The sequence below is a fragment of the Pelodiscus sinensis genome, chromosome Z (genome assembly GCF_052426305.1).
Source record: "Pelodiscus sinensis isolate ZL-2025 chromosome Z, ASM5242630v1, whole genome shotgun sequence".
NCBI classification, from domain to species: Eukaryota; Metazoa; Chordata; order Testudines; family Trionychidae; genus Pelodiscus; species Pelodiscus sinensis.
Genome location: NC_143085.1, coordinates 17,562,812 through 17,590,313, shown reverse-complemented (window position 1 = coordinate 17,590,313; position 27,502 = coordinate 17,562,812). Strand labels below are relative to the sequence as shown.

The 27,502-nt window shown below is 44.7% G+C and overlaps 1 protein-coding gene across 9 annotated transcripts in view; it reads left to right on the top strand.

Annotated features, from left to right (window-relative positions):
• FBRSL1 (fibrosin like 1) overlaps window positions 1-16,530 on the top strand; it is a 1,043,303-nt gene extending 1,026,773 nt beyond the window's left edge. For 2 of the 9 annotated variants that reach the window (XM_075898366.2, XM_075898364.2), the window contains 3 exons: window positions 1,476-1,559; window positions 2,618-2,852; window positions 8,031-16,521. In XM_075898366.2, the coding sequence (XP_075754481.1) occupies window positions 1,476-1,559; window positions 2,618-2,852; window positions 8,031-9,264 (1,553 nt within the window). In that variant the 3' untranslated portion in view covers window positions 9,265-16,521. Of the gene's footprint in view, window positions 1-1,475; window positions 1,560-2,617; window positions 2,853-8,030 lie in introns of all 9 variants that reach the window. The other 7 variants (XM_075898367.2, XM_075898365.2, XM_075898369.2 and 4 more) reach the window with 5 other exon arrangements.
• The last annotated feature ends 10,972 nt before the right edge of the window (window positions 16,531-27,502 follow it).

The window sequence follows — 27,502 nt, the reverse complement described above, 5'->3', positions numbered from 1 at the left end:
TGATCTAATCCATCTCAGAGCAGATCTAAATAAACAGGTGACTGGCACACAATAGCCCTTAGTTTACACTAGCACTCTCACCGGCGCTGCAACCAGTGGCTCTGTAGAAGGAGTGTTAGTACAAAAAGCCCAGGTATGTAGTTGCTATAGGGATGGGTGTCTGTAGTGATTTTCTTAGGATTATGTCTGAGAGAAGGTTACACAGCAGACAATATAGAGGTGAACACAACATTCATTGTGAAACAAGATGATCTCTCAGGCTACTTATCAAGATGCCTGCAGTTCCCATTTTAAGACAACTGAAATACAATAATTGTGAGCAAAGAAAGTTCATCTTTATCAAAAAGCTTTGTCATAATAAGTTGTCACACTCATGCACTCCTCCATCCACACACACACATAGGGTATGTCTACATTAGCCCCCTAATTCGAACTAGGGAGGCTAATGTAGGCATTCGAAGTTGCAAATGAAGCCCGGGATTTAAATGTCCCGGGCTTTATTTGCATCTTCCCGGGCGCCGCCATTTTTAAATCGCCCTTAGTCCGTGCCCGCGGCTACACACGGCACCGAGTAGGTAGTTCGAATTAGGATCCTCGTTCCACAAGGAGTAACGGTAGTTCGAATTAGAGATCCTAATTCGAACTACCTACTCTGTGCCACGTGTAGCCGCGGGCACGGAGTTCGGACTAAGGGGGATTTAAAAATGGCGGCGCCCGGGAAGATGCAAATGAAGCCCGAGATATTTAAATCCCAGGCTTCATTTGCAACTTCGAATGCCTACATTAGCCTCCCTAGTTCGAACTAGGGGGCTAGTGTAGACATACCCATTCACACATATACAGCCGCTTGTTGGAATGGTTGTTCCGGTTCCTTCGCTTTCTAATGCAGCCAAAATATCAGCTAGCGGCCCCTGTGTGTGGTGTCTGTGTCTGGCCTCACCCTCTCAGGTGTATGCTTACAAATGCAGGAGCCTTTTGTTATCTTATACAAAGGTGGCTAGGTTTTGTCAGAGCTTCATTTTATAGTGATGTCTACACTGTGACATGGTGCAGAACCCAGAGTAGGCTGGGAAAGGGGCTGGAAAGCAAATCAATGGAGCAAAGTCCTCTTCTGTCCTGAAAAGTTTTGTGCAGGGCCCACTTGCACCAGAAGACAGTTTACAGCTCTTCATTGCCATGTGGATAGTGTTGCAGCATAGGAGTTGCCACTCAATTTCAGCTTTTAAACATAACTTTGAGTAACCCTCTGGCATACAGAAGTTTATTACAACATCTGTTTGTGTAGTAAGCACTGAATTCTTTCTCCATTTTTAACATGCTCGAGTTTTCTGTGCAAAGAACCTTGCAATAAGGAGGATCAGCTTAAAGTCTGACCTAATCCTGCTTTGATTCAGAGCATTCAGAAGGGGAGGGGTGCGTTTCATTCTCCAACATTCTTGGCTAAATGCCTGCTAAATCCCTGTTTGCCTTTCCAGATCCATTTAGCAGGTCAAGCACCTTCAGCGGCCTTGGGAACTTAGGCAGCAATGCCTTTGGAGGATTAGGCAGTCATGCTCTGAGTAAGTACTGGCTGGGTTACTGCAGACAAACATCCCTTTCAAAAAGGCCACATGCTAATATTTACAGCAGCTGGTGGTAATTTTTAAAAAAGTTATTTCCTAACCTCCATTCTCCTATCTGAAAACACTGCACCTAAGATTTCCAGGTCTCTGCGGTGGGAGCTTTTCTGCATGTCTTGCCTATCAATAGTTGTGCTTCTGCATCTCTTCACCATTCAAGATGATGGCCTTCTGTGTTCTTAAAGGTGTCAAAGTGTGATACTCCACTGAGCTCTGCTACTCTGCTGGCACATAAAGTGACATCCTTCAACAGTGAAGACTTTCAGTAGAACAGCTATTGATAACCTTTCCTAAATCACAGTGCAGACTTACCCTTCTCTGCCAAATCCCACAGTTTGAATGTTAAATTCCACATATAGAATGATTTTCCTTTAATAGCTCATTACTTTCAAGTGAGGCATGGTTGGCACATACACAAGAGCATGCATGTGCATCTCATACAGACCTGGGAATGAATTCTGGATTGGTAAAAAAAAAAAAAAATCAAGTAACTGATCGTGCTAAAAGGAGTGTATGACCCACAGCCAAGTTCTCTTTAAAAAAAATACAATTACACACCTCTTATGAACAAATAGGGCTGTGAGTGTGAGTCCTCACTGTAGACAACTGATTTTCTATAACTACCTTTTTAGAATGGCAGTGACAGGAGCTAGTAAGTATTGGTCATGATGATGGAGAGAGAAAAAGAAGCTGGGCAATAATGAATCATCTCTTATGGTGTTAATGTTCCCATTACCTTGCAGGAGTTTCTCGGATCTGTAGGTAAAGCTTCCCCGCAAATAGTCTTAACAGCTGCTGTGTTTTTTACCAATTCTCAGAGATGGCTGAAAACTCCTGCTAAGAGCTTTCCCTGACCCCAAAATGAGAAGTCTTGAAAGGATAGTTATGGTTATGATTGGCACATTATAGAGTTTGAGAGAGTTTCATGTGATTTTTTTTTAACTCTTGTTCAAAAGTAAGAAAAAAAATCTGTTCCCTTTTGCCCCCTGCTATTTTAGCTCATAACAGCATATTTGCTCACAAAGACGGTCCAAACCTACAGAGCTTTAATAATCCCCATGAGCCCTGGAATAGACTCCATCGAACCCCACCTTCCTTCCCGACACCTCCACAATGGCCTAAGCCAGGGGATTCTGAGCGAAGCTCCTCACTGACCAACCATGACAGAGAACGGGAGCGGGAGCCAGAGAAGAGAGATCTTTGTCTGAATAAGGACGACAGAGACAAAGACAGGTATGTGTATGCTGACCATATATAGTAATTTTTCCAGGAATGTCCCAATTTTTAGGATTTTGTCCCGGTGCCCCATCAAGTAGTAAAATGTCCTGGAAATTTCTGCTGGACATTTCACTATTGACGGGTACTTGGACTTTGAGGAAGAAGAAACTATAAGTTTGATTGCTCCTGGTACGGCTCAGCAGCAGCATGCTCCCCCCACCTCACCTCACCTCACCTCACCCCCATCCCTGAGCACGTAGGCAGCTCCCATTGGAACTTTGCCGACTGGGGCAGGCTTCTGGTGGCACACAGCTCTGGCTACTCCATCACCCACTGCCACACCACTGCACAGCCCCTCCCCCTTACCCAAAAGAACTGCCTCTGACCCACGGGGCCTCCAGTGCCATGCAGCCTCCTTCTTCTCCTCCACATATGCAGGCAGCAGCTTGTTACAGTGGCCACTGCTGCCAGGAAGGGGAGGGGTGGCAGGGTCCAAGGCACTAAGTAGCTGCTCCCGGACCTCAGCATATTTTAACTGCTGCCTGTACCCTAGTAGGGGCCGCGCGGAACTCAGCTGAGGTGCTGCCACCCCCCTCAGGGTATGCTCAGGCTCTGTCACCCCTCAGGGCGCACTTGGGCTTGCTGCCCACGCACTGCCACTCTTTCTCCCCCGCATACTCCTCCCCACCCCACTGGGGAAGCAGCAGAGCCTGGTCTGGGGGGAAGGCTGGGGTTTCTACACATACCCCCTACACCCTGCCAGCAGGAAGCCTGACCTGGAGCTGAAGCCCCGCAGCTGCGCTGGGATCCCTGCTGTGTGGGAGGGTGAGAAGAGGGGGGAGACTGAGTTCCCTCTCCTTCCCCCCTGCTGGGGGAATGACAGCTACTGTCTGGAGGCTTTCCCTGCTGCAGCAAGGTGCCAACCCAGGTTAACATCCCCCCTCGTGCCCAGACCCCACACCCAAATCCCCCTCACTCACGCCCCTCCCCCCACAACCCCGCGTTCCCAGCTTGTTCTGACACCCTGCCCCAAGACCCCTCCTGTAACCTCTCTCCTGGCCAGAAACCTTATCCCCAGACTGCTCCAGCACTCTCGCTTCTGGCCAGAGACCCTATCCCCAGCCTGTCTGTGCACCCTACTTCTCACCCAGACCTTGCAACCTCTCCCCCTTCTGCACCCCACCTTCCATCTAGATCCTGAACACATCCCTCTCCCACCTATTGGCAGCCCTTTCCCATCCACTGAACCCCTTTTTTTCTCCCCACCCCGAAGCCTAAGGGGGTCCATAAAATTAACTAAATCTAGAACCCCAGAAAAGTAAATCTGATCTGTGGAAAGCCCTGAATTAGGGACATTACGGAATAGTTGACTACCCAATAAGCAAAAGTTTAATGGGTAGTGGAGTAGAGTATTGACTACTTGCTTCCCCCGCCCACCCTCTTGCTGCCTCTAGGCAGCAAGAAGGGAGAAATAGCTGGTCCTGGAGGGAGCCGACTTAAAAGCCAGTTCCCCCCTGTACTGTCTCCACAGTGCTGCCTGCCTCTGCTCCTGTTGCCTCTATCAGAAGCAGCGGAGGGGTAGGTGGCTGGTCGAGGGTCGCCAAAGGCAGAGGCTGCTCAGCAGCAGCCCCTGTCTAGGGGGTCCCAATGGGGAGCTGGGTGATCTGTTCACTGTGATCAGGGGCTGCTAGACTCAGTGCAAGCCAGGACAGAACAGTCCTGGCTTATGCTGGTCACTCTGCCCCTGCATTTTAAATGTAGTAAGAGTCTGGTGGCTCTTGCTACATTTAAAATGCAGAGCCACAGCACTGGTGGCTCCCACAGCCTGCACGAGCCAGGACTGCTAAGTCCCAGATAGAGCCAGCTCCTGAAGCTACTCCCACTGTGCCTCTGTAGAGTGGCGCTTATCAGCTAATTGTGTAATTGAGACAAATTGTATCAACTACACGATTAGCCTGATAACCTCAATTTAACATCTTTACCTTGAACCTCAGTCCTCTCTGCCCCATCCCCTCGCCCTCTGGAGCTGGGACTCCATAGGAGTGAGGTGTCTCAGTTGGGGGCCAGATCAGTGAGGGCTGGGAGGGTTTGGAGGAGTTTTTTGCTTTTCACTTGTGTGGTCCCCACCTGATTTTTCTGTGGGTCAGTGGTCCCCGACCCAAAAAAGGTTCCCCATCCCTGCCATAAGTAAAGAAAACATTGAAACCTTTTGTGGTGGTCATAAATTAATACTTTACTGAATTTAAAATGAAGTTTGATAAATTAACACAAGAAAGTCAAAACACTTAATCTGTTTAATAATTTAAATTAAACCATTCTCCCTAGCTGCAGCACCAGCAAAATGGTTTGAGGGTAATTATGTAATTAACAGTGAGTTTCCATTAGCAACTGGTGGTCCGTGGAAAGGTTTACATTGAACCAGGTAGTTCACAGGCCAAAAAATTTGAGAACCACTGAAATAGAGGCACCCCCAGCATCTCCTCCCTCCCATGAGTTAATGCAATGCAAGTAGAACTAATACAATTGCAGTATAGCTGCATGGGAAGGTCCTTTGGGGGCCAAACCCATCCCTATTGGCAGAGGTCTCAGAGGGATCACACAACATGCTTTGCTTCCAGTCATGTGTCCATCTTAACCCTGGAAGTACTACCTCCAAGGATGGGACTTTATGTGGCAGGTGGGTGGGGCATAAGGGGTATGGGATTGTGGCTAATGAGGCTGGAGGCATGGCTAATATGTCCCTATTTTTGCTTCAGAAAATATGGTCACCATAGGCACGTTTTGGGCACTTCCTTGTACTCTTTTACCTTCTATTCTCCCTACAATGGCCTTGATTTTGATATAACTATAAATCTGCTGACATGAAGGAGGTAAGCAAATTCTCTCTGAAGCTGTCAACAGGCCTTTCCCTCCATAGGCATGTTTTGGTTAGACAAAAACCAACAGCCCATGCTGGAAAGTCACATGCTGTGGTTTGCACTGGGTCCCAGACACTGTACCTTTGCTTTTTAAATGTAGTAAATTTTGCTTTTTAAATCCAGGAAGTTGTGGCTCTGCTTTTTAAATGTAGTAAGAGCTTGGTGGCTCGCACAACATTTAAAAAGTAAAGGTGCAGCGTCTGGCACCTGTGGCAAGCTGGGACTGCTCAGTCCTGGCTCACACCAGGTTCCCTTCTGCACCTCTGCCTCCTCTTCCCCCCATGGAGACAGTGCTGGGCTTTTAAGCCCCTGCTTTGGCTTCTGCTCCCCCCCGGCTGCCTCTGATACAGAGGCAACAAAGTGAGAGATGACTAGTCGAGTAGTGACTCACTACCCGGTAAGCTTAGGCATATCGGGTAGTCAGCTAGTCGCTTACATTCCTAGTGTCAATATAACTACAATCATTTGGGGGAGGTGGTGTTTCTACTCCAATGGAAAAGCCTTTCTATGAGTGCAGAGGTGTATCTGCACTATGAGAGTATGCCGTAAGGTTTGTAATGCAGGCAGGCCATTAGTAAGTCAGATTAATTGGCCTTAAAAACATCACCACGTTCTGTCTACCACAGCGTCTAATACTTTTTCTTTAAATAATACCAACTGTTTGCCAAAATTCAGTGCCCTGAAAAATAGGTAAATGGAGATAAATATTCAGAGAAATCCAATAGTAGTGGTCCAAACTACTAGTTTTCACAATGATAATCATTCAGCTTATGATAATAACCCAACAAAAAGCTTGAGCATCATTAATTTTCAGTTTTCTCATACTTTGTGTTTTGTACATCTCATCCCCAAAGAGATGTTACTTTCCCTTTTCCCATCTTACAGATGGGAGTAACTGAGGCACAGTGAGATTAACTGATTTGCTCAAGGTCAAACAATACATCAGTGGCATAGCTGAGAATAAAACCCCACTTTCATGCCTCCCATTCCCACTCTAAATATTGGATAACGTCATTGCTCGTGTGAGAGATCTTGCTCATTTAAACCATGTCTACACTGCACGCTTATTTCGGAATAAGCTATTCCGGAATAGTTATTCTGAAATAGCTTATTTTGAAATAACATGTCTACACTGCAGAGAAGTCTCAAAATTAGTCCGAGACAGGCTTCCAAATGTAGACGCACTATCTTGAGTTAGAGCCCCAAAAGAAATAACTTTGAATGGCCCAGCCATTTCAAAATAGCAGAAGTGGCGCTTCTACACACACCTTATTTTGAAATAGCTATTTCAGAATAGGCATTTTTTTTTTTGTAGAATGGAGGTTTATAGAAGTCATAATAAACCGTCCTTTATTTAGAAATTATTTCAAAATAACGGAATTGCTGTGTAGACGCTCACATAGTTATTTTGGAATAAAAGTCATTATTCCAAAATAACTTTGCTGTGTAGACACACCCATAGTCAGCACCAGTACATTAAATTGTCTGTTCCTCACAGCAGCTCTTCTTGAAAGACAGTTGAATCAGTCAGTTTCACATGCATATCTCTCCAATGCCTGGAATTTTTTTCTCATACAGGTGGCGTAACTGCTGAAGTTGCAGCACCTAATTCAGTTGCACTAAACTAAAACACAGATCTGCTGCTGCTTAGGAAAACAAATGTTAGCTCATTTCCTGGGTGCTCAGTCCCCAAGATAGGAGAGTTTAAGATGGATTTGTTTTATGTAGAATATATTGTAAATGTACGTTGCCAACCAGTTTAGTGTCTCTGTCTTGGATGCATGTCACATGGAATCAATGGAGCCATTGTAGTAACTCAAGCAGATTCTAGATAATTAATGGCTGATATCCCTAGGTAGTAGATTATATTTATTGATTGATAGCATAATACTTCCTTGGCTAGCACAGTCTAGAAAACTGTGGGAGGAGGAGGTTAAAATAATTCACTGACCTTCCTGGCCCTCCAATAATAAAGTAGCCTGTCTCTTCAGGAGACTGAAGTTTAAACAGAGATAAGGTCACATGTGAAAGGTGACTTTGATGTTCTCACATTCACATCCCATTTTGCAAGTCACCAAACAAGAACACATTTAAGATTCTTTGCTTATGAGTAGCCCATAACTGTAATAGCCAGTTACAAGACAGTGATCCGCAGATAACACTGCTACACCTGCTGCTGGACACATCTGCTAGTCCCTTGTTTCTATGTTGGGTCACAATTTTAGCACCATATTCTGATTAGACACCAACAATAAGGTATTTTCTCTTTACACAGGGATCTCATTGATAAAAATAGACACTCAAATAGATCCTCACCGGCATCCGCTCCTGTGACCCATCAGATCAGCAACCTCATCCGTAGCAACAGCCAGACCTCCAGCGATCCCATCAGACAAGCTAGCATAGGTGAAAGGGAAAGGTCCAAAGAATCAGAAAGAGAGCACCCTGACCGACTAAGAGAGCCACCCATAACAGAACTCAAGATAAAAGAGAGTCGTTCTCCTGTGAAGGAAACTCCTAGCCATGATAAGAGACCCTCTGAGGACAACACAAAGCCAGTAATTCAATCTGTATCTCCCTACAGCAAATCTGCACTAAGTGAGAGCTTGAAATTTAGCAATTTAATGAACAAAGATATAGATAGAAAGCCAGAGCTTCCAAGTGACCTCCAAAAGATTAAGAATGACATCAAGGTCAAAGAGGAGCGCAAGGAGGACAGTGATGTGCTGGTGGTGGGATCTGAACCTTCACAGCATTCCAGAACAGTGGAACATCCGCCACCCTCTTCTTTGCATGGATTACCCATGTCCCATTCTATGGCTGCCACAATGCCTCTCTCCATGAGTAGTGTTCACCAAATGAACAACATGAATGTTCTAGACCGCAGCAGAATGATGACCCCTCTCATGGGCATGAATCCTCTGTCAGGAAGAGACAGACTGCAACATCCTGGATTTTCTTGGGACCCCGTGAGGGACCCGTTACGAGATGCCTACCGGAGCTTAGATCTGCATCGTCGAATGGACTTTCAGCTCCGAACAGATCCCATCCATAGGTTCCCTACCACCTCTGGATTTTATGACCATGAGCGTTCTTATAGAGATAGGGAACCGCACGACTATAACCACGAAAACCTTCTTGAAGCCCGCCGAGAGCAAGAGCGGTTACGGCAAGCGGAGGAGAGAGAGCGCTTGCACTTACGAGAGGAACTTGAGCGTGCCAGAATGCACCACCTGCACTCATCCCCTATTGAAAGTCAGCTGGCACACATGCCATCGTTCATGCCTCACTTAAGCGGGATGCATTACCCCAGACTCAGTCCGTCTACTGCCATGCACAATGGAATTTTAAATAGAAATCCACCAACCGCAGCTTTGAGTGCCCCACCCCCTTTGGTACCAGCAAGCAGTACTAGACCTGCCTCCCCTCGCAGGACTACCCCACTCACAAACTCAGAGTCCAGGGACTATTCCCCCTCTAGGAACCCCAAAGAAGTAGAGGCACGATAGTCCCCAACAGGGTGAATTTTAAACTTGGTTGTATATAGAACAACAAAAATCTTTTACAAAATGCACTGCTGTAACTTTTTTTTAATGTAAAATTTATAGAAATTAAGCACAGTTCCATAAATAATGGGATCAGGGGTTTCAAAAACTTTCCAACAAGAAAGTTGCTAAGAATGGGAATTTAATATATATAGGTATTGATTTTTTTATTTTATTTTTGTTTCTGTCCTAAAATGAGTTATTAAAAATATCAGGTTTGTACATTTTTTCCCAAATGTGAGAAACATTTTAATGGATTTGTATTTTTTTTAATTTTGTGTTCTTTATTCACTTAAAAAAGGAGATTTTGCTTTTAGTTAAAGTTGCATTTAAAATGCCTCAGATCCTTAAGAAAATGACCCAGGGTTTCTTAAAGTATTATTTATGGAAATACTGTAGTTTCTTACAATCCACTGTGAGGTTCCCTAACTGAAGCCAATTGATCACTTATCTTGGTACTTTGGAACCGAAGTTACAGATATATATTAAAATATTATTATTAATAATAATAATAATGTACAAAACTGTTTGTTTTTTGCCTTATAATATTATGCAGAAATTTAAGAGGAATTTTTTTGACTTCTTGTTTTAAACAAAACATACAAAGAAAACAAGCTGTAAATAACCTGTTAATATAAATGTACACCAATATTAAATTCTTAACATAGGTAGACTTTATAAAAAATGGTTTCTAGAACCACTCTGGTTATTTGTTAACATGGTTACAACTCATTCTTGTCACAGTCAGAAATACCCACTCAGAAAGCTAAGTGCAGCATATATTTTTCAACTATGCAAGAACTGGGAGGCAGGTCTTTAGTGGATGTTGGGAGGAGGAAGATTAAAAAAAAAAGCAACAACTTGCAACGCTGGAGACAGAATGGAAATGGCATGTGAACAGAAAGAAGGATATTTGTGTTTAACCAAAAAAAAAAACTGATTTTTTTGTACAAACACAAGGGACAGTTCACCAAGGAGAGAAAGAGACGCTCCTGGAAGGAGATTTTGGTTTCCCACGTTTCAAGATGGCAAAAACAGATGGAACTGGCACAGTACCCATGCGGCAGACCCTTTAATTTTTTTTTCCTTTTTTTTTCTTTTTCTTTTTGAGTTGTGGGCAGGCTCGCTGGCAAGCAAGGACAATTTTCTGTGGACCCCTTGTGCTAATCGTGCAGTGTTCTTATTGGAATCTGTATACAAAACAAAGTAGAATTTTAGGAGTGCAAAAAAAAAAGTTTAATGGTTGATTTTTAAAAAAGAAATTCTGATATATTATCTATAGTACATGAAGACCATAAGCAAACGTTTGTTTCAGTGTGGTTCTGCCTTGAACTGCTTTTCGGCATGATTTTTATTTTTTACTTCAAATTTTACTTTTCATTCATATGTAAATTTTGCCATGTTTTACTTGCTGTACCATTTCCCCTCTCTCATTTTATTTTTCAGTATCCATGTTTTATATACCCTGGGGTTGTACTTTCTAGTTAATTCAGCCATCCGCTACTATTTTCTTTCTTTGACTCTGTATCTCATTCCCCTCCTTCCCCTCAATCCTCCCCCCTGCACCCCTGTAATTTTAAACATTCAGTTTCCTTGTAGATCAATGAAGATAAATACAACATTGATTTTGGATGAAAAAAGGTAGTTGAGTGTTTGTGTCATAGCTAGTCTGCTTGGCTTTGAGGCTAATGGTTTATCGACAGATGTGCTGAGCCCTTTAATACCAATAGTGCTTCAGGTGCTTTGATGGCCCAGCCACCTTAGGATGAAGAGGCTGAGGGGGTGTAAGACCTTTCCTTGAATAGCATCTCCTTACCCTTAAGAACTTTGCCCACTGGCCAAGGATTAGCTCTCAGCTTGTCAAACACCATATCAAAGGTGTCACAAAACTAAGAGCTTTGACAGCTCTGAGAATAGCTGTGGTGTATGAAGAAGCACAAGATTAACCCTAAGCAGACAGTGGCACTTCCTCATATAGATTAACCAAGACTACAAGTTATAGGTGTGTTTTTAGCACAAACAGGTTTATACCACCTTTTGGAGCTGGGAGGCAGAAAAAGTAGAAATGCAGTTGTTTCATAGATGCCTTCTGTGCAATAGCTTGTTTAAAGAACAATGCTGCTAGCATAGCTGTGGGTAAATGGGATGGTCACAGGTTCAGAGCTCTGTTTGTCACATGCATTCACATATATTTTCCCATCTGCGGGGAGGAACACACTCTGAAATCCCCTTACCTCCTTCCTGTCAATGGCTAACTGATTTCACAGAGAGGAAAGCTGTTTTAATAGCATGTTACAGCTTCTGTTTTTAAGAGTGTGTGACTAAATTATCCAGGGTTTTAAAAAAAGGCTGATGTGAAGAGACAAAATAGGCATTCTAACTCAGCACCTCCTCCCTCATCAGAAAGTGGAGAAATGTGTAACACATAGTGGAAGTGAACAGTGTTTTTGGCACCAGCATAGAGATCTATTAGTAATCTTGTCTCCTCGCTAATGGTGGCATTGAAATTCTCTTCCACCACCATTGTCCAATGTGCCATCTTGTTTGACAACAATTTTACAGTAGAGCCAGAGGCAAACTAAGCATGTTACAATCTTAGTGTCCATTAAACAGATTGCATATACCACCATCATGTGAGTGCTCAGAACTCTCAACGTGATTGTAAAATCTTAAAAAACAACAAATGGTATAGCAGTACCTACAAGACATATAGATGGTATCATGAGCTTTCGTGGGCACAACCTGCTTCTTCAGATGACAGGAGTATTAAAGGTCCAGATCCAAAATAAATAGTAAGGGATGGGGGATGAGAGAGAAGGAAGGGGAAAAGGAAGAGGGAGTCAGTTAGAGTGTTCATATTACATGAAGCTGATAGAGAACTCTAATTGACTTTTTTAATTTGGTGACCAGCTTCAGTGGAATTCCTAAAAGAATTATATATTGCACCCACATGAGTGCCAGAAGAATTCATCATGAATGCTATTTAATTTGCCACAGCAGCCAAGGAAGTCCATGTTTTGCTTTTACTGTATTTTAAGCATTACATAAAAGTGTAACAGCAGTAGTTTGTTAACACTGCACTACAGTGGAATTCCTATGGAATTACAGTATTGTTCAAGTTCCATAAACAGTTCATCACTAAGAAGAGAAACAAATTAACTCAGCCTTAGGCTAGGTGTACTCTGCAGGTAGCTTAAGTTTGCAACTCCAGCTAAGTAAATAACATAAAGTGGAATCAATGTCCCTTAAGCAGAGCTTGGCACCATCTCTACAGAGGGAGGTGAATGAGAGCAAAAGCTACCATCAACTTCCCTTCCTCCTCATGAATCAAGGCCTTTAGTCTTCAATTTAGTGGGTTCTTACTAAATCCATTAAATCAAATGCCAGAAAATAGATCTCTGGCATGGTCAGTAGACACATGTCCTTTGAGTCTTCTCTTGCTAAGAGGAGAGTGCTAGATCAATCTTTCTGGGTGTTGGGAACTTCTGCTTCATTTATGCTCTTTCAGTTTCCCACCTCCAACTTTTGATTTTTCTTTTTTCAGCAATCCCCAAAAATATTCCCCCCTTCCCTCCTGAGCAGAGATGGAACTTAGAGGTCAAATGGCAGGGGCCTGAGCATCTGCTGAAAGAAATGCATGGAATTCAACAGTCTCATTGCTTTTACTGGAAGGTCTAGTTTCACAAAGAAGCTACAGAAAGAACAAGGAGAGGGAAATAGGCTCTTGTCTATATTCACTTGCCTATTGTCTGAGACACAAGGAGTGTTTATGTACCAGCTAGAATACAGTTGGTTTCCAGCCATGAGGTTTATAATTATGACTATGCTTTCTTCTGATCATAAACAGTTACTGCAGCTGGTACAGACACCTTTTTTTAATTGAGCAGTCAGTGAATAACATTGTATTGAATATCCACCATGAGGCTGGCCGGATTCTGGATTATAGCAAAAGCTAATTCCTAAAACAATAGGAGATTGTAGGAATCTTAAAAGTTTTGTGGCAAAAAAAAAAATTGTTTTTTCCAATAAGGGAGAACTGCCTCAGGTAAAGCAAAAGCATTACAGGAGCATTCACCCTAGGCTTTACAAACATCTTGAGTATTTGCAGTTAAACTGGAACCAATTAACTCAAAAGCTTAAAATAAAAAATGTCTAATATAGACACTCCCTCCGTTGTTCATGCTGGCATCGCAGGAATTCTCAGGTTTGGAATATGTACCTCATCTTCTTCAGGCCTCATAATTATTTATTAGTTTACAGATGGAGCAAAGGAAAGAAATCAGAGACTCCAAAATAAGCGGAAATGTAATATCCCAACAGTTTAAGAAGAAAAGGGAGACTCCCGTTTTCAAGAATCATGTCAGGTTTTGATCAGAGGGATTCTTAAATCAGTTTTTGCCTCTTAGGTCAACCTTATCACTGAACCAACAGTGGGGAAAATGAACAAATTATAATCAGCCAAAAGTGGATTCCTATTCTAAGGGGGGAAAAGGAATAAAAGGAAATCAAGAACACATTTTCGTTAATTTACACTGAACAAAAGAAGAGGAACTCTGATTGCTCCTTCAGAAAAGTTCATTTTACCAAAGTCACAAGAATATAGATGTTACAATACTGTATGAACCCACCCCTGTCCTGCTATTAGAATGTGAATTCAGGCCTTCCAATCTAGGTTGTCTGCCTGAATCAGACTACATTATTTTCCCTGAGAAGAAAGAAATTAACCTCTGTCACAGACTGGGCCTGTAAGCTTCTATTGAACTAAAGGCTGGGGACCTCAAAATTCTCAGATAAAGTCAAATTAGGACTACTCTGCACTACAGGATGGATCAACACCTCAGCAATCAATCCACCGATAGTTGATTTAGCAAATCTAGTTAAGACCCACTAAATTTACCACTGATCATTCTCATGTCGACTCTGGTACTCCAGCAGAACGAGATGAGTAAGAGCAGCCAACACAAGAGATTTTTTTTTTCCATCAACCCCCCCAATATTGACCCAGCAGTAACTAGATCTAAGCTACATCAATTTCACTTACGCTAATGTAACTCACATTGTGTAGCTTACATTGATCTGTCACCATCAGGTAAACCTCCCTACTGTTGTGATAATGTTTCTGAGAAGTAGCTATCACTAGGGCTCGACAAATTATAAAAAACCCTACTTGCTAGACAAAAAAGGGACTCACCACCCCCACTGTGTGACCCCCACTGCGCAGGTGTGCGCCATCCGGAGAACGGGACGACCAGAACGGCATGTTTGCTTCTGTGATGGGGAGGGGCCACTCCACAGTGGCGAGGATGACCTACCCCGCACTTCAACGGCACCAACCCCCATGCTGCCCGGGGAGTGCGGTGTTCTGACAGCTGTCTGCGCTGCTTGATCCCGTCCAGCTGAGCAGCGTGCAGGGGGGCCAAGTCCTGGGATGGGAGCCAGAAGCAGGGGTGGGGCTGGACGTGGGCTTAGGGTGGGGCCAGAGTGTGCGTGCGTCCCTGACATCGGGGAGAGGCGCCCGCGCAAGAGAACGCCGCATTCAAAAGGGGAGCAGAGGAGAGCAGAAGAGAGGAGGGAGGTGACAGAGGAGAGTAACGGAGGGAGAGGGGAGAACAGAGGAGTGAGCTAGAAGACAGAGGTGGGCGGAGGAGTGAAGGGTGAGAGCGGAGTGGGACGGGAGTTGGAGGAGGTCAGAGAAGGCAGGAGGAAGACAGACCGTCCTGGGCTGCTTCCCACCTCCGCTTCTCCTTTCACATCCTCTGCCCCACGCTCTGCTCTCTGCTCCACTCCCCGTCCCCCTGAGCTCAGCTGGGCGGCTGCACAGGAGCAAGCAGCGCAGACCGCTGTCAGAACGCCACGCTGGCTGTGTTACACGGGGCTAGGGGCCACTGAAGTGCGGGGCGGGTCACCCTCACCGCCGCGGGGCAGTTCCACCCTGTCACAGCTCGCCAGCTGCCAAAATCTACTCGCCACAGACAAGTGGGCGAGCGAATTTGTCAAGCCCTGGCTATCACTAAGAACCTTTAGATCAGTGGTCACCACGAGTAGATTGGGATCTACCAGTAGATCTTGGAGCCTCTGACAGGTGATCCTGACTGGTTTGGCCAGGAAGCTAGCAAGCGCTGGCACTTCAGTTGCCCCTCCACCCACTGTCATGCTGCTCCTGATCTCTGCTTTGGAGCTGCCCCCCTCAGAGCTCCCTGCTTGCTGTGCAGTCTGTGGGAGGGAGAAAAGGGGGGCGCTGATGTCAGGGTGTCCCTCCTCACCCCACTCCTGTATCCCATTTCCACACAGAGAGAAGGGGATAGAGGGAACTTGACAATGCAAATCTCTGTGTCACTCACAAACACACACTGTCCTTCCCTCTCATCTCCTGATCCAACACGTACATGCAAAGTGGGTTATTTTTAGTTTTTTACTGGAATGTTCATTTCTCTCTTATGCTTAAATTTAATTCTGATTCTTTGAGTAGTGAGTTCTAAATTACCTAAATGTATCATGTCTGGAGTCATTATCCCTGTGGTAATTGCTGCTCTTGGAAGTGGCTGGCATGTCCCTGCAGCTCCTGAGAAAGTCAGAGCAGGGGTCTTCTACATGTTGTCCTTGCCCGTGGACACCACTCCTGCAGCTCCCACTGAACAATAACAGAGCTGTGGCTAGTGGAAGCTTTCCAAGGATCCTTTACCCTGCTTTCATAATGCAGGAGCCAGGTCCTGGGGCAGTGTGTGTTGGCTGTTCTGATGCTCTATGGGTACTCAGGATTTGAACTCACTACCCATTGGTTCCCAGGCAAATACCATATCCCCTGGTCTACTCAAGAGCCCACATGACCTCCCTACCTTCTTGATTGGTGTAGGGCAGGGTTTTGGGTTTAAGTTCCACCCATCCCTCCTGCGAGTGACCAGACAGATGGCCCAGGAGTGGAGTCAAGACAGGCTTGCCCTGGCTCTGCACCTCTCCTGAAAGCAGCTGGCATGTAAATCAATGGCGCCATGTGCTGCCCCTCATTGACAGGCACCGACCCCCACAGCTTCTACTAGCCACAATTCTCTGTTATTGACCAATGGGAGCTGCAGGGAGTGGTGTCTGCAAGCAAGGACAGCATGTGGAAGACCCCTGCTCTGCCTTTCTCAGGGGCTGCAGGGACATGCGGGCCACTTCCAGGAGCACAAGTGCCACAGGGATAATGACTCCAGACATGATACGTTTAGATAATTTAGGACTCACTACTCAAAGAATCAGAATTAAATTTAAGCATAAGCAAGAAATAAACAGTCCAATCAAAAACTAAAAATAACCCACTTTGCATGTACGTGTTGGGTCAGGAGATGAGAGGGAAGGACAGTTTGTGTTTGTGAGAATGACAGAGCCACACACAGTGTAAGAGTGACAGAGATTTGCATTGTCAAGCTCCCTCCATTCCCTTCAAGCTCCCTCCATACAGAGGTATGGAGACAGGGTACAGGATGCAGGGAGGAGGGACACCCTGACATCAGCACCCCCCCTTTTCTCCCTCCCACCCACTGCACAGCAAGCAGAAGGCTCTGAAGGGGGCAGAAGCAGCATGGCAGTAGGTGGAGGGGGCAACTGAAGTGCCAGCACTAGATAGCTTTCTGGCCAAACCAGTCAGGATCACCTGTCAGAGGCTCCAAGATCTACTGGTGATGCTGATCTACTGGTTGGTGATCACTGCTCCATCTGATAGAGGCAGCAAGGGGGAGGGAAGCAACTTGTCAACTATCTTGTTGACAATCCGAAAAGCATTTGCTTGTCCGATAGTTGACTAGTCCTTAACATCCCTCAGTCAGACCAATAGTCCATCTAGTCAAATATTCTGTATTCTGATAATGGCCAATGCCAGGTTTTTCAGGGGGAATGAACAGGACAGGTAATCAAGTGATCTACCCTCTGTTGCCTATTCCCAGCTTCTGACAAACAGACTAGGGACAATTTCCCGGGTTAATAGCTGTTGATGGGCACTATCCTCCTACCCCAGTTTGAGAAACCTGTTTGCTTTTTGAGAGATATGATATTGTCAATGCATCACAAAAAGAGCTGCTAAGACACTTGTTTTCAATGCTCAGCGGAATGCATGGAACTCAGGGAATGGGGGACTTTGATTGCTGTATTGTTATTCCTTTTTATTGTGCATGGGATCTCTATAGTGCTGTATACTGGCAGATGCTGGCCCACACATGATCTTGAATTAAGATCAAATATCTAAATTTCTTATGTGAAATTGATTATCCCCTTGTGCTACTTCAGATAATTGGGTTCTTAAATGCAACTTTCTCCTTGTAAGTTGGGACTCAGGCATTTAAGATTAAGTCAGACTTTGATAAGTGGATTTACCACACACATTTTTTTCTGGAGCTATTATTAGTCCTGGCATTAGCACTCAAAAAGCATCAACATATACCTACCTCCTAACGAACAATAAGGTAGGTGATGGATTCCACTTTTAACAGAGTTCTTGGAAGCCCAGATAAAACTCCTTACCAAGTTAGCTATGTCCTGTCCCTGTCCCTCCTGAAAAAGATAAGACACTGAGGTGTCATCGTCACTCCACAGTTCACTGTTCTTTCAACCCACAGAACTCAGTGTTTCATTTGGAAGATGCCATTTCTGGTAACACTCTGTATTATATGAAATAAAAGCCTGGGAGGGGCAGGAGTTCTATACATTAAATACCCACCCACCTAATTTACAGGCCTAAATTACTGACTTCCATTGCTGAATATAGTGAAAAGCCAAACAGTGTTCTGAGCATAAGCAAAGGGATTCCCACCTCCCAAGCCTCTTAAAGTGACGTGCAGCAGAAGAAAAGGAGCAATTAGAGCAATCTGTGCAGAAGTGGCTATAAGACACCTCTTTGAAAGTGTTTGCAAAGCAATTTCTTTGTCTTCTTGCAAGACCCTAATTAAACTTCCCTAATTATTGTATGTGTCAACCACTCTCTGTTTTTCTTCTTTAGATAACTAGGACTTGTCAAAATAGTGACATGCAGGATTGTCTCACTACATGACCACTAAGAATTACTGGTATGCAGTCTCTTTTAGCAGGGGAAGTATATTCATATTTATGCTTGAGCCTAGCTTGCATGCTTTACAGAGCTTAACCATTCAGCAAGAGGGTAACCAGTATTGTCTGGCTTTGGTAGGTATCATGAAAGGGTGCACAGTTAGGTAAGATGAAAAAAATGGATGCTGCACTCTTCTCCATCATCAGGTCAATGTCCCTCCCCACACATGCTATCCTGTGGATCCAAATGTATGTGCTGGAAACAGTGAATTCAAGGGTGTCATTTCGAGAGGGTGGGGGGCAGCAACTGTGCACTCAGAGATGCGGCTTGCTTTTCACTCTGTTCCCCAGATGCTAATGTAGTGAGGAGAAAGAGCTTGTATTCCATGCATGCCCCTCACACCTGGCTGGTGAAAGGAAAAAATGCTAATCCATGCTTCATTTGCATTGCCTCTTCCAGCAAAACTCATAGGCTATGTCTACATTGCAGGCTTTTTGCGCAAGAACACCTATTCTTGCACAAAAACTTGCAGAGCATCTACACTGCCAGGGGCGGTCTTGTGGAAAAGCACATCTCTTGTGCAAAAGCACATGGCAATGTGGGTGCACTCTTGTGGAAGACCTTTTGCACAAGAACTCTTGTGCAAATTGGTTCTTGCGCAAGAAGCCTGCAGTGTAAATGTAGCCATAGTGTAGCCGTAGCCTAAAAGAAGGCAGCCTTCCTCCAGCAATAAAAATGGAACTGCATTGAGGCTATGGTGCTCCACAGCTGATGAGGTGGCACAGAGCACCTTCAGAGTTTCAGGGGAGAGATGGTAGCTTCCCCTCTATTCTTTTTCCCTGCCTCAATGGAATAATTGCAAGAAAATATCATACTTTTCCTTCCTCTCAACCTCTATCCCTTCATTAGGGTTTTTCCATATAGAAGGAGTAGTCTGGCCAGCTCATCTGTATGTTACAAATATCAGGAACAGTGTTATACAGAGAGATCAAGAACATTTTCAAACTTGGGGGGCTCTATAGATAATATACCATTATAACAATATCTGACTCTTAGAGCACTAAGCACTTTATGAAGTAAATATCAGCTGCATTTTACAGCTAGGGAAAACAAATGTAGGTACCTAATAGGTTGCTAGCTTTTCAAACATTGAATGCCCACTGAAATCAGTTCAGAAACAAGGCCATTTCTATTTGTTCACTTTTAGGCATGCTAGTTTGAAAATGTGGAAGTAGGTGACTTACCTATACAGGAAGACCATGGCAGAGCAGGAAATTGACCTCAGATTTCCTCAGACATCAGTCTGTATTTTAGACACAAAATCCTCATTTTTCCCCCTAAAAAGTACTTTGTCTATTTACAAAGCTCATGCCACACACAACAGAGGTCAGGTCTCCCTTCTCAATTGTAGGCTGCCTGAGGTGGTCACGTGCAATACCTGTTTCATAGATCCACCAGTTCCTGGTACCCAGCCATCACCCATTCACCCTCCATCTCTGGCTCAGGCCAGGGGTCATTGATAGCAGTCAAGCCCCGCTCCAGGCGGTACTGTTGGTGTCATCAGCACTGCAGCCCCCTCCCACCTTGTGGCCTCAGAGCCAGTGGCTAGCAGCATGTTATCCCTAGGCCCCATGGAGGTTCATTCAGCCTTTTCACTCCCACCTGCTCGGTAAGGTGCCTCAAAGAGGCCATCAGCTACAGCTGAACATCCCTGTCCTGAGGCGGAAGGCCCCGAGGTAGCCATGCGTCAGGCCCACACAGGCCTAAAACAACCTGTTGCTGGAACACCACAGAATGGCCGTGTCCAGACTCGGGTTTTTTCGGGAAAAGTAGCCTTTTCCCGAAAAAACGTCCCCTGCGTCCAGACTCAAGCCGCGTTCTTTCGAAATAATTTCGAAAGAACGCGGCTTTTCTTTCGATGGCGGTAAACCTCGTTTCACGAGGAAGAACGCCTTCCTTCGAAAGTTCCTCTTTCGAAGGAAGGCGTTCTTCAATGTAAAGAGGCCGTCTTCGAAAGAGAGCATCCAGACTCGCTGGGTGCTCTCTTTCGAAAAAGCGGATTTTTCTTTCGAAAGATCTGCCTGCAGTCTAGACGCGATCTTTCGAAAAATGCTCTTTTGAAAGATGCTTTCGAAAGAGCATCTTTCGAAAGAAGCCTGCAGTCTAGACATAGCCAATGTGGAAACATCAGCTATACCAATTTTGTCCTTGTCATCGCCAGTTGAAGATATTTTGATTCCCTCACATCCAGTCCTACAGGACAGTGCTAAAGCTCATCAAGGGCTACTAAAGAAAGTGACATCAAACACTGGGCTCAAAGCAGAGGAATTGGAGGCCCACAGACACTTTTTTCAATATGCTTTGTGTCTCTATGCCAGCAAGGGTAACATCACCCCTTCTCAAGGGGGTTTCAAGAGTATAACTGCCTTGAGACAAAAGCGACGAGGAGTCCTGTGGCACCTTATAGACTAACTGAAGTGTAGGAGCATAAGCTTTCGTGGGCAAAGATGCATGCATCTGACGAAGTGGGTCTTTGCCCACGAAAGCTTATGCTCCTACACTTCAGTTAGTCTATAAGGTGCCACAGGACTCCTCGTCGCTTTTGCAGATTCAGACTAACATGGCTACCCCTCTGATACTTGCCTTGAGACAGACCCCCTCCTCCCTGGCCCCTGTTTTGAAGAGGGCCAAACAAAAGTATTTTGTTTCCTTTAGAGGTCATGAATACCCCTACACCCACCTGGCTCCAGCCACAAAGAGAGGCGGGACAATCTGGGGCTACCTCCTAAAAACAAAGATTCCAAGAGACTGGATTTATCTGGACAAAAAAATTATTCATCATCCAGTCTACAATTCAGCATGGTCAATCATCAAGCCCTTCTTGGCCACACGGACTACAATATGTGGCAGATCATGGCCTTATCACAGAAGTATCTGCACTTCCCCCTGAGGTTGGTCAGGATCTGCCGGTGCCTATTGAGCCATATGGCAACATGCATAGCACCCCACCATGCTTTGCATGTGCCCTTTCCAGCAATTGGCAGCATTGATCTACTCCCAGTCCAGGGATCACTTGGAAAAAGTCATCACTCTTTCCCATGGCAGTTCACATCTCATTGTGGTGGTAGACCTGGATCAAAAATGTCCTAGACAGAATCACTGTTCCCTCAGTGCAGTTGATTTCAGACACCTCAGACTTTGGCTGGGGTATGCACCTGAGAGGTCTTCAAACCCAAGAGAGGTATCCCTGGAAGAGGCAATGACTTCACATAAACATCAAAGAGCTCAGCAATCCAGCTGGCTGACAGAATCTTCCCGCCTCAACTTCCGGGCAAAGTGAAGAGAGTCCTGATAGATAACATGGCCTCAGTGTTCTACACCAACATGTGGAGTGGAGTGTGCTTGTTGGCTCTCTATCAGGACACCTTTTTTCTCTGGGATTTCTGCATAAACCAGGACATCCATCTGGATGCTTCCCACTTCCTCTGTATCAGAAATGTCCTAACAGGAATCTCCTTCCCACCACAAGTGGTTCCTCCACCCAGAAGTGGCCTGCACACTCTTCCAGTGATGGGGTACACCCCAACTGGATCTGTTCACTACCTGGCTGAACAGGCAGTGACATCACTTTTGTGCTCACCTGTGCAAGAGCTTCTTCTCCAATGCCTTCTTTCTGCTGTGAGCAGGGGGCCTGAAGTATGGATTTCCACAGATTTCCCCCATTACCTGGGTCATAGGAAAAATCAAGATGGACAGGGCAGTGTATGTCTGTCATCATGATTGCCCCAGCATGGCTGCCCTTGAGTTGGTTCAGTATACACATGAACATGGTAGTGCCCCTTCCCAGTTGCCCAAATCTGGTGTCACAGGATCATGGTCAGCTATTACATCCCAACCTGGAGTTTCTATACTTCATGGCATTATTTGTCCATGTTTAAGTCCAAAGGAACATACCTATTCCGAGGAGATTCAGTACGTTCTCCTGAGGAGCAAGAAGCCTTCCACTAGACTCACTTACCTGGGCAAGTGGATGAGGTTCTCCCACTGCGTTTGGAAAAGGGGCACCTCTCCCTCACACTTTTCTATACAGTCCATGTTTGATTATCTACTGCATCTCAGGAACTAGAGGTTGGTGCTCTCTCCCATCTGGGTGCATCTTACAGCTAGCTTCACTTTCTACCAGCCAATCCAAAGCCAAACAGTCTCTCTCATGACATGATGGTTAGGTTCCTGAGGGGTTATAAAAGAGGGATCCATTTTAAAAAACATACAGTTTCTGAGAACTTATTGCCTTCATAAAATAATGTTAAGTCTTGTTTTAAAAGAACACCTGATAGCTGATAGCATCAAAAAGTTAATATCAGAGAGATTGTTAGCTGAGTTAACAATCTAGCCTTGATTCACCAGCTGGAATTGGGATTCTGAAATTGGATTGGACATCCAAGGAATTGTTGATACAAATAATTCATCTTTTGGGGAGAGTTGTAAAGATCATATATAGATCAGAATTCTCTAAAATTCAAGTGTAAACTGTTCCTGAGCATCTTATTGAGCCACTCTCTAATCTTAAACCTTAATCCCCCTCTGTCATTATCTTAATGATCAATATAGGAGTTGTCCCACACATCCAGCCCGGCCTCCAACAGTGACACAGATTCTGGATGTTGCAAACTTATCTGATGGGCTAAAAACACCCAGAATGCACCCACGCAAATATATAATATCAAAGCATCATATGACAAAACTATTGGACATTTTTTGCACATTGTAGTGGATGAACTCATTGTAATACTTCACAGTCAAGCAAGGCATGGGCAAAAATGTGCCTCTAAATTCACTAATTGTCTGGCAAATCTATGAACCGCCAAAACCAACAAATTAAGGTTTATAGTCCCATGGTCTCATTTACAAGGGATAATACAGAAACTGTTTATTCTATGAGGTATTTGAGTATGCTGAGAGAAAATTGCAGCCACTATATACTATGTAACAAAAAATTACTTTTAATGGGAAACACTGATGGTTTTTGCTCCATTAACTTGTGCTATTGTTTCAGTCTGTCTGTCTGTTGATTTAGGAGGCCCAGTGGTGTTGATCACCATATTGGTAGACTAGCTTGACCGCTACAATGCTTCAGAACAACTTCACACTGCAAAAGGAGAACTGCAAAATATGAATAGTGGGAACACAGATGTGAAGGGGGACTGCAAGGAAGAGATGCAGTCTTGAGGTTGCCATCCCTCCCATTTTTGCCTCCTGGAATTGGCTAGATCTCCCTGAGGCTCCTGAAGTCAATCCAGGAGATTTTAGCCCACTAAGAGTCTGGCGATAACACGGGGCTAATACAGGAACCCCACGCTGGCCCCATTTGGCTTCCAGAAGCAGCCAGCAAGTCTCTGTGATGGCACAGCCCCTGCAGTTGGGAGCAGTATCTGTTTGTGCACAGCCTTTACCTTGAGCTCCACAGTTCCCATTGGCCAGAAACTGTGGCCAATGGGGGCAGCAGGTAGAGATGGTACCTGTTGACAGTGGTAGCTCACTGAGACTCACAGCCCCCTCCCACGTAGGAGCTACTGCTATAGGGATGTGTTGATCACTTTTGGGAGCTGCCCAAGATAAGCACCACCTACATGGAGCCTGCACCTTCCCTATCCACACCACAACCTCCTGCCTCAGCCTAGAGCCTACACTCTGCACTCAAACTCCCTCTCAGAGAGCCTGCACTCCCCTGTCCCAGCCTCGTGAATCTGAGTGAGCATGGGGGAGAGCAATTGATGGAGGAGGAATGGAGTGAGTGAGGGCATGTCCTCAGAGAAGAGGCAGAACAGGGGCAGTGGCAGGGCAAGAGTGTTTGGATTGGTGCGATTAGAGCAGAGGTGGGCCACCTGTGCCCATGAGCTGCATGCAGCCCAACAGAGTCTTTCCGTGTGTGACCTGTGAGATATTTTGTTTACCATTGCCAATATGCAGGTTGCCAAATTCTTCTGGTTTCTATCCACATCATTTTTTCCTACCAGTATCACTAAAGTGACACATGAAACAGAAGGGCACATGAAGTGAGGTACGTGCTGATTGCACACAACATTGACCGTAAGAGGTGCGCACTCCCTCTGTATCCAATCAAAGCACTCCTGTGGTTCAATCAGCACACCCCACAACATTCTCGGTATGCAAGTGCAGTTAGCAAAACTACCCTGTCCTGGGAGACCATCTAGTTTACAACAGTCTTGTGGCCCAGTGAGGTGAAAGAGGGCCACTCATGTTGCCTACATTAGCCGAGTTTGTCCATTAGTGGATTAGACAGTTGGCATACCTAATTCAAAATTATGTTATTGGCATCACAGAAACTTAGTGGGATAAATACTGTCTTGAATACTAATACTGAAGGGTATAAAATGGTCAGAAAGGGCAGATTAAAAGCAAGGAGATGTTGTATTTTAAACCAAAATTTTATACACTTGGGGGTCCAGATGGAGGTGAAAACACTAGTTGAAAGTCATTAGGGAAGGAAAAAAAGGGATGGGAAACCACTTAGAAGAGGGGAAGGTAATCAGGAATAATCAACATGGATTCACCAAGCTCAAGTCATGCCTGACGAATCTAATTGCTTCTATGATGAGATAACTGGCTCTGTAGACATGGGGAAGTCAGTGAGTGTGATAAACCTTGACTTTAGCAAAGCTTTTGATACTGTCTCCCACAATATTCTTGCCAGCAAGTTAAGGAAATATGGATTGGATACATGGACAGTAAGATGGATAGAAAGCGGGCTAGATTGTTGGGCCCAATGGGTAGTGATCAATGGCTTGATGTCCGGTTCGTGATCAGTTTCAAGCAGAATGCCCAAGGATTGGTTCTAGGGCCAGTTTTGTTCAACATCTTTATTAATGACCTGGATGAGGGGATGGATTGTGCCCTCAGCAAATTTGCGGATGACACTAAGCTGGGGGAGAGGTAGATACATTGGAGGGCATGGATAGGGTCCAGAGTGACCTGGACAGATTAGAGGCTTGGGCCAAAGAAATCTGATGAGGTTCAATAAGGGAGAATCCCAAGCACAGGGGACCGACTGGCTAGGTAGCAGTTCAGTAGAAAAGGTCCTGGGGATTACAGTAGATGAGAAGCTGGATATGAGTTAATAGTGTGCCCTTGTAGCCAAGAAGGCTAATGGAAGATTAGGTTGCATTAGGAGTATTGCCAGCAGATCTAGAGAAGTGATTATTCCCCTTTATTCAGCTTTGGTGAGGCCACATCTGGAGTATTGCATCCATTTCTGGGCCTCCCACTACAGAAAGGATGTGAACACATTGGAGAGGATTCAGCGGAGGGCAACCAAAATGATTAGGGGCCTGGAGCACATGACCTACGAAGAGAGGCTGAGGGATTTGGGCTTATATAGTCTGCAGAAGAGAAGAGTGAAGGGGATTTGATAGCAGCCTTCAACTTCCTGAAAGGAGATTTCAAAGAGGATGGAGAAAGGCTGTTCACAGTAGTGATGGATGGCAGAACAAGAAGCAATGGTCTCAAGTTACAGTGGGAGAGGTCTAGTTTGGATATTAGGAAAAACTGTTTCCCTAGGAGGGTGCTGAAGCACTGGAATGGGTTAGCTAGGGAGGTGGTGGAATCTCCATTCCTAAAGGTTTTCAAGTCCCAGGTTGACAAAGCCCTGGCTGGGATGATTTAGTTGGGATTGGTCCTGCTTTGGACAGGGGGCTGGACTCAATGACCTCTTGAGTTCTCTTCCAGCCCTAGCATTCTAACAGGGAGTGGATGAGGGATTTAGAAAACAAACAAAAAATATTCCAAACACAAGACCTGGTAGTGATGGGAGACTTACCTATCCCAAAGTTCTTGGGATGTCTTGAGGACAGTTTCTTGTTACAAAAGGATAAGGAATTAATTTGGAGTGAGGTGATTCTGACTACAAAGGAGGATTCAGGGGGTAGTCAAGTTAGTCTGCGCAGGATAAACTTTAAAAACAACTAATGGTCTGGTAGCACTTTATAGACTAACAAAACATGTAGATGGTATCATGAGCTTTCGTGGGCAGAGACCACTTCTTCATATGACCAGAGTTATTAGTTGTGGATTTATTTGTGGAATCAGTTGTGAATGAGAAGATAGAATGCCACTTGAGTGAAAGTGATCATGAAATTATACATTTCATTTTTCTAAGGAAAGGAAGGAGTGAGAGTATCTCCTTTCTTTCCTTAAAGTTTTGAAGGCCAATGGACTTCAAAAAAGGTAGAGTACAACCAGATTAGAGAACTCATCGGTAAGGACATGTGAAGAAAACACAAGAGAAAGGAGTTCAGAGGAGCTAGAACTTTCTGAAAGAGACAATATTAAAAAGGTACAAGTGCAAACTACCTCAATGCTGATTAAAGATAGGAAGAGCAGTGTTTAATTCCCTGAAAAATCAAAAAGGAATACTATAAAACAAGGAAACTTGGACAAATGGCTAAGAAGGAGTACAAGAGATCAGCACAAAAATATAGGGACACATTCAGAAAGGTTGACACAAAATTAGTTACATTTATCAAAAGACATAAAGGGCAATAAAAACAGGTTCTCTAAATACATTACTAATAAGAGAAAGATGAAGGAATGTGTGCTTGTTCATTACATAGCAGGAAAGAACAAGTGATGTCAAGAAGGTTGGGGTGTTTAATGTAGGAATGTAAGTGACTAGTCAACTACCCCGTAAACCTATGATTATCAGGTAGTCGAGTGACTAGTTGCTGCCCCCCTACCATACTGATAGGGCAGGGAGCAGGAGCTGGTGCTGAGGGAAGCTAGATTAAAAGTCAGTTCCCCCCAGCACTGTTGCAGCAGGGGACATGGCGTGAGCCGGGACTGAGCAGTCCCAGCTCACACTGGGTTCCAGACTGCTGTGGCTCTGCTTTTTAAATGTAGTGTAGCAAAGCTTCTACAAAAACTCAGTGGATCCTGCGCTTCTTGGTGGATTTGCTTGCATTAGAGGTTCATAGCAGTCCACAGTTTTAGGCACTACATCTAGGTCTTTAATTTGCTGATTGTTGAACTCTTTTCATTATTGGCTAATGTGATAAAACAGAAAATAAACTCCACAGTCCTTGACTCTGGGTTTCAGCCCAGGACCCTGTGATAGTAGCTGCTCATGTGAATCCCCAACATCTGCTAGAATACAACTCCAAGACCCCT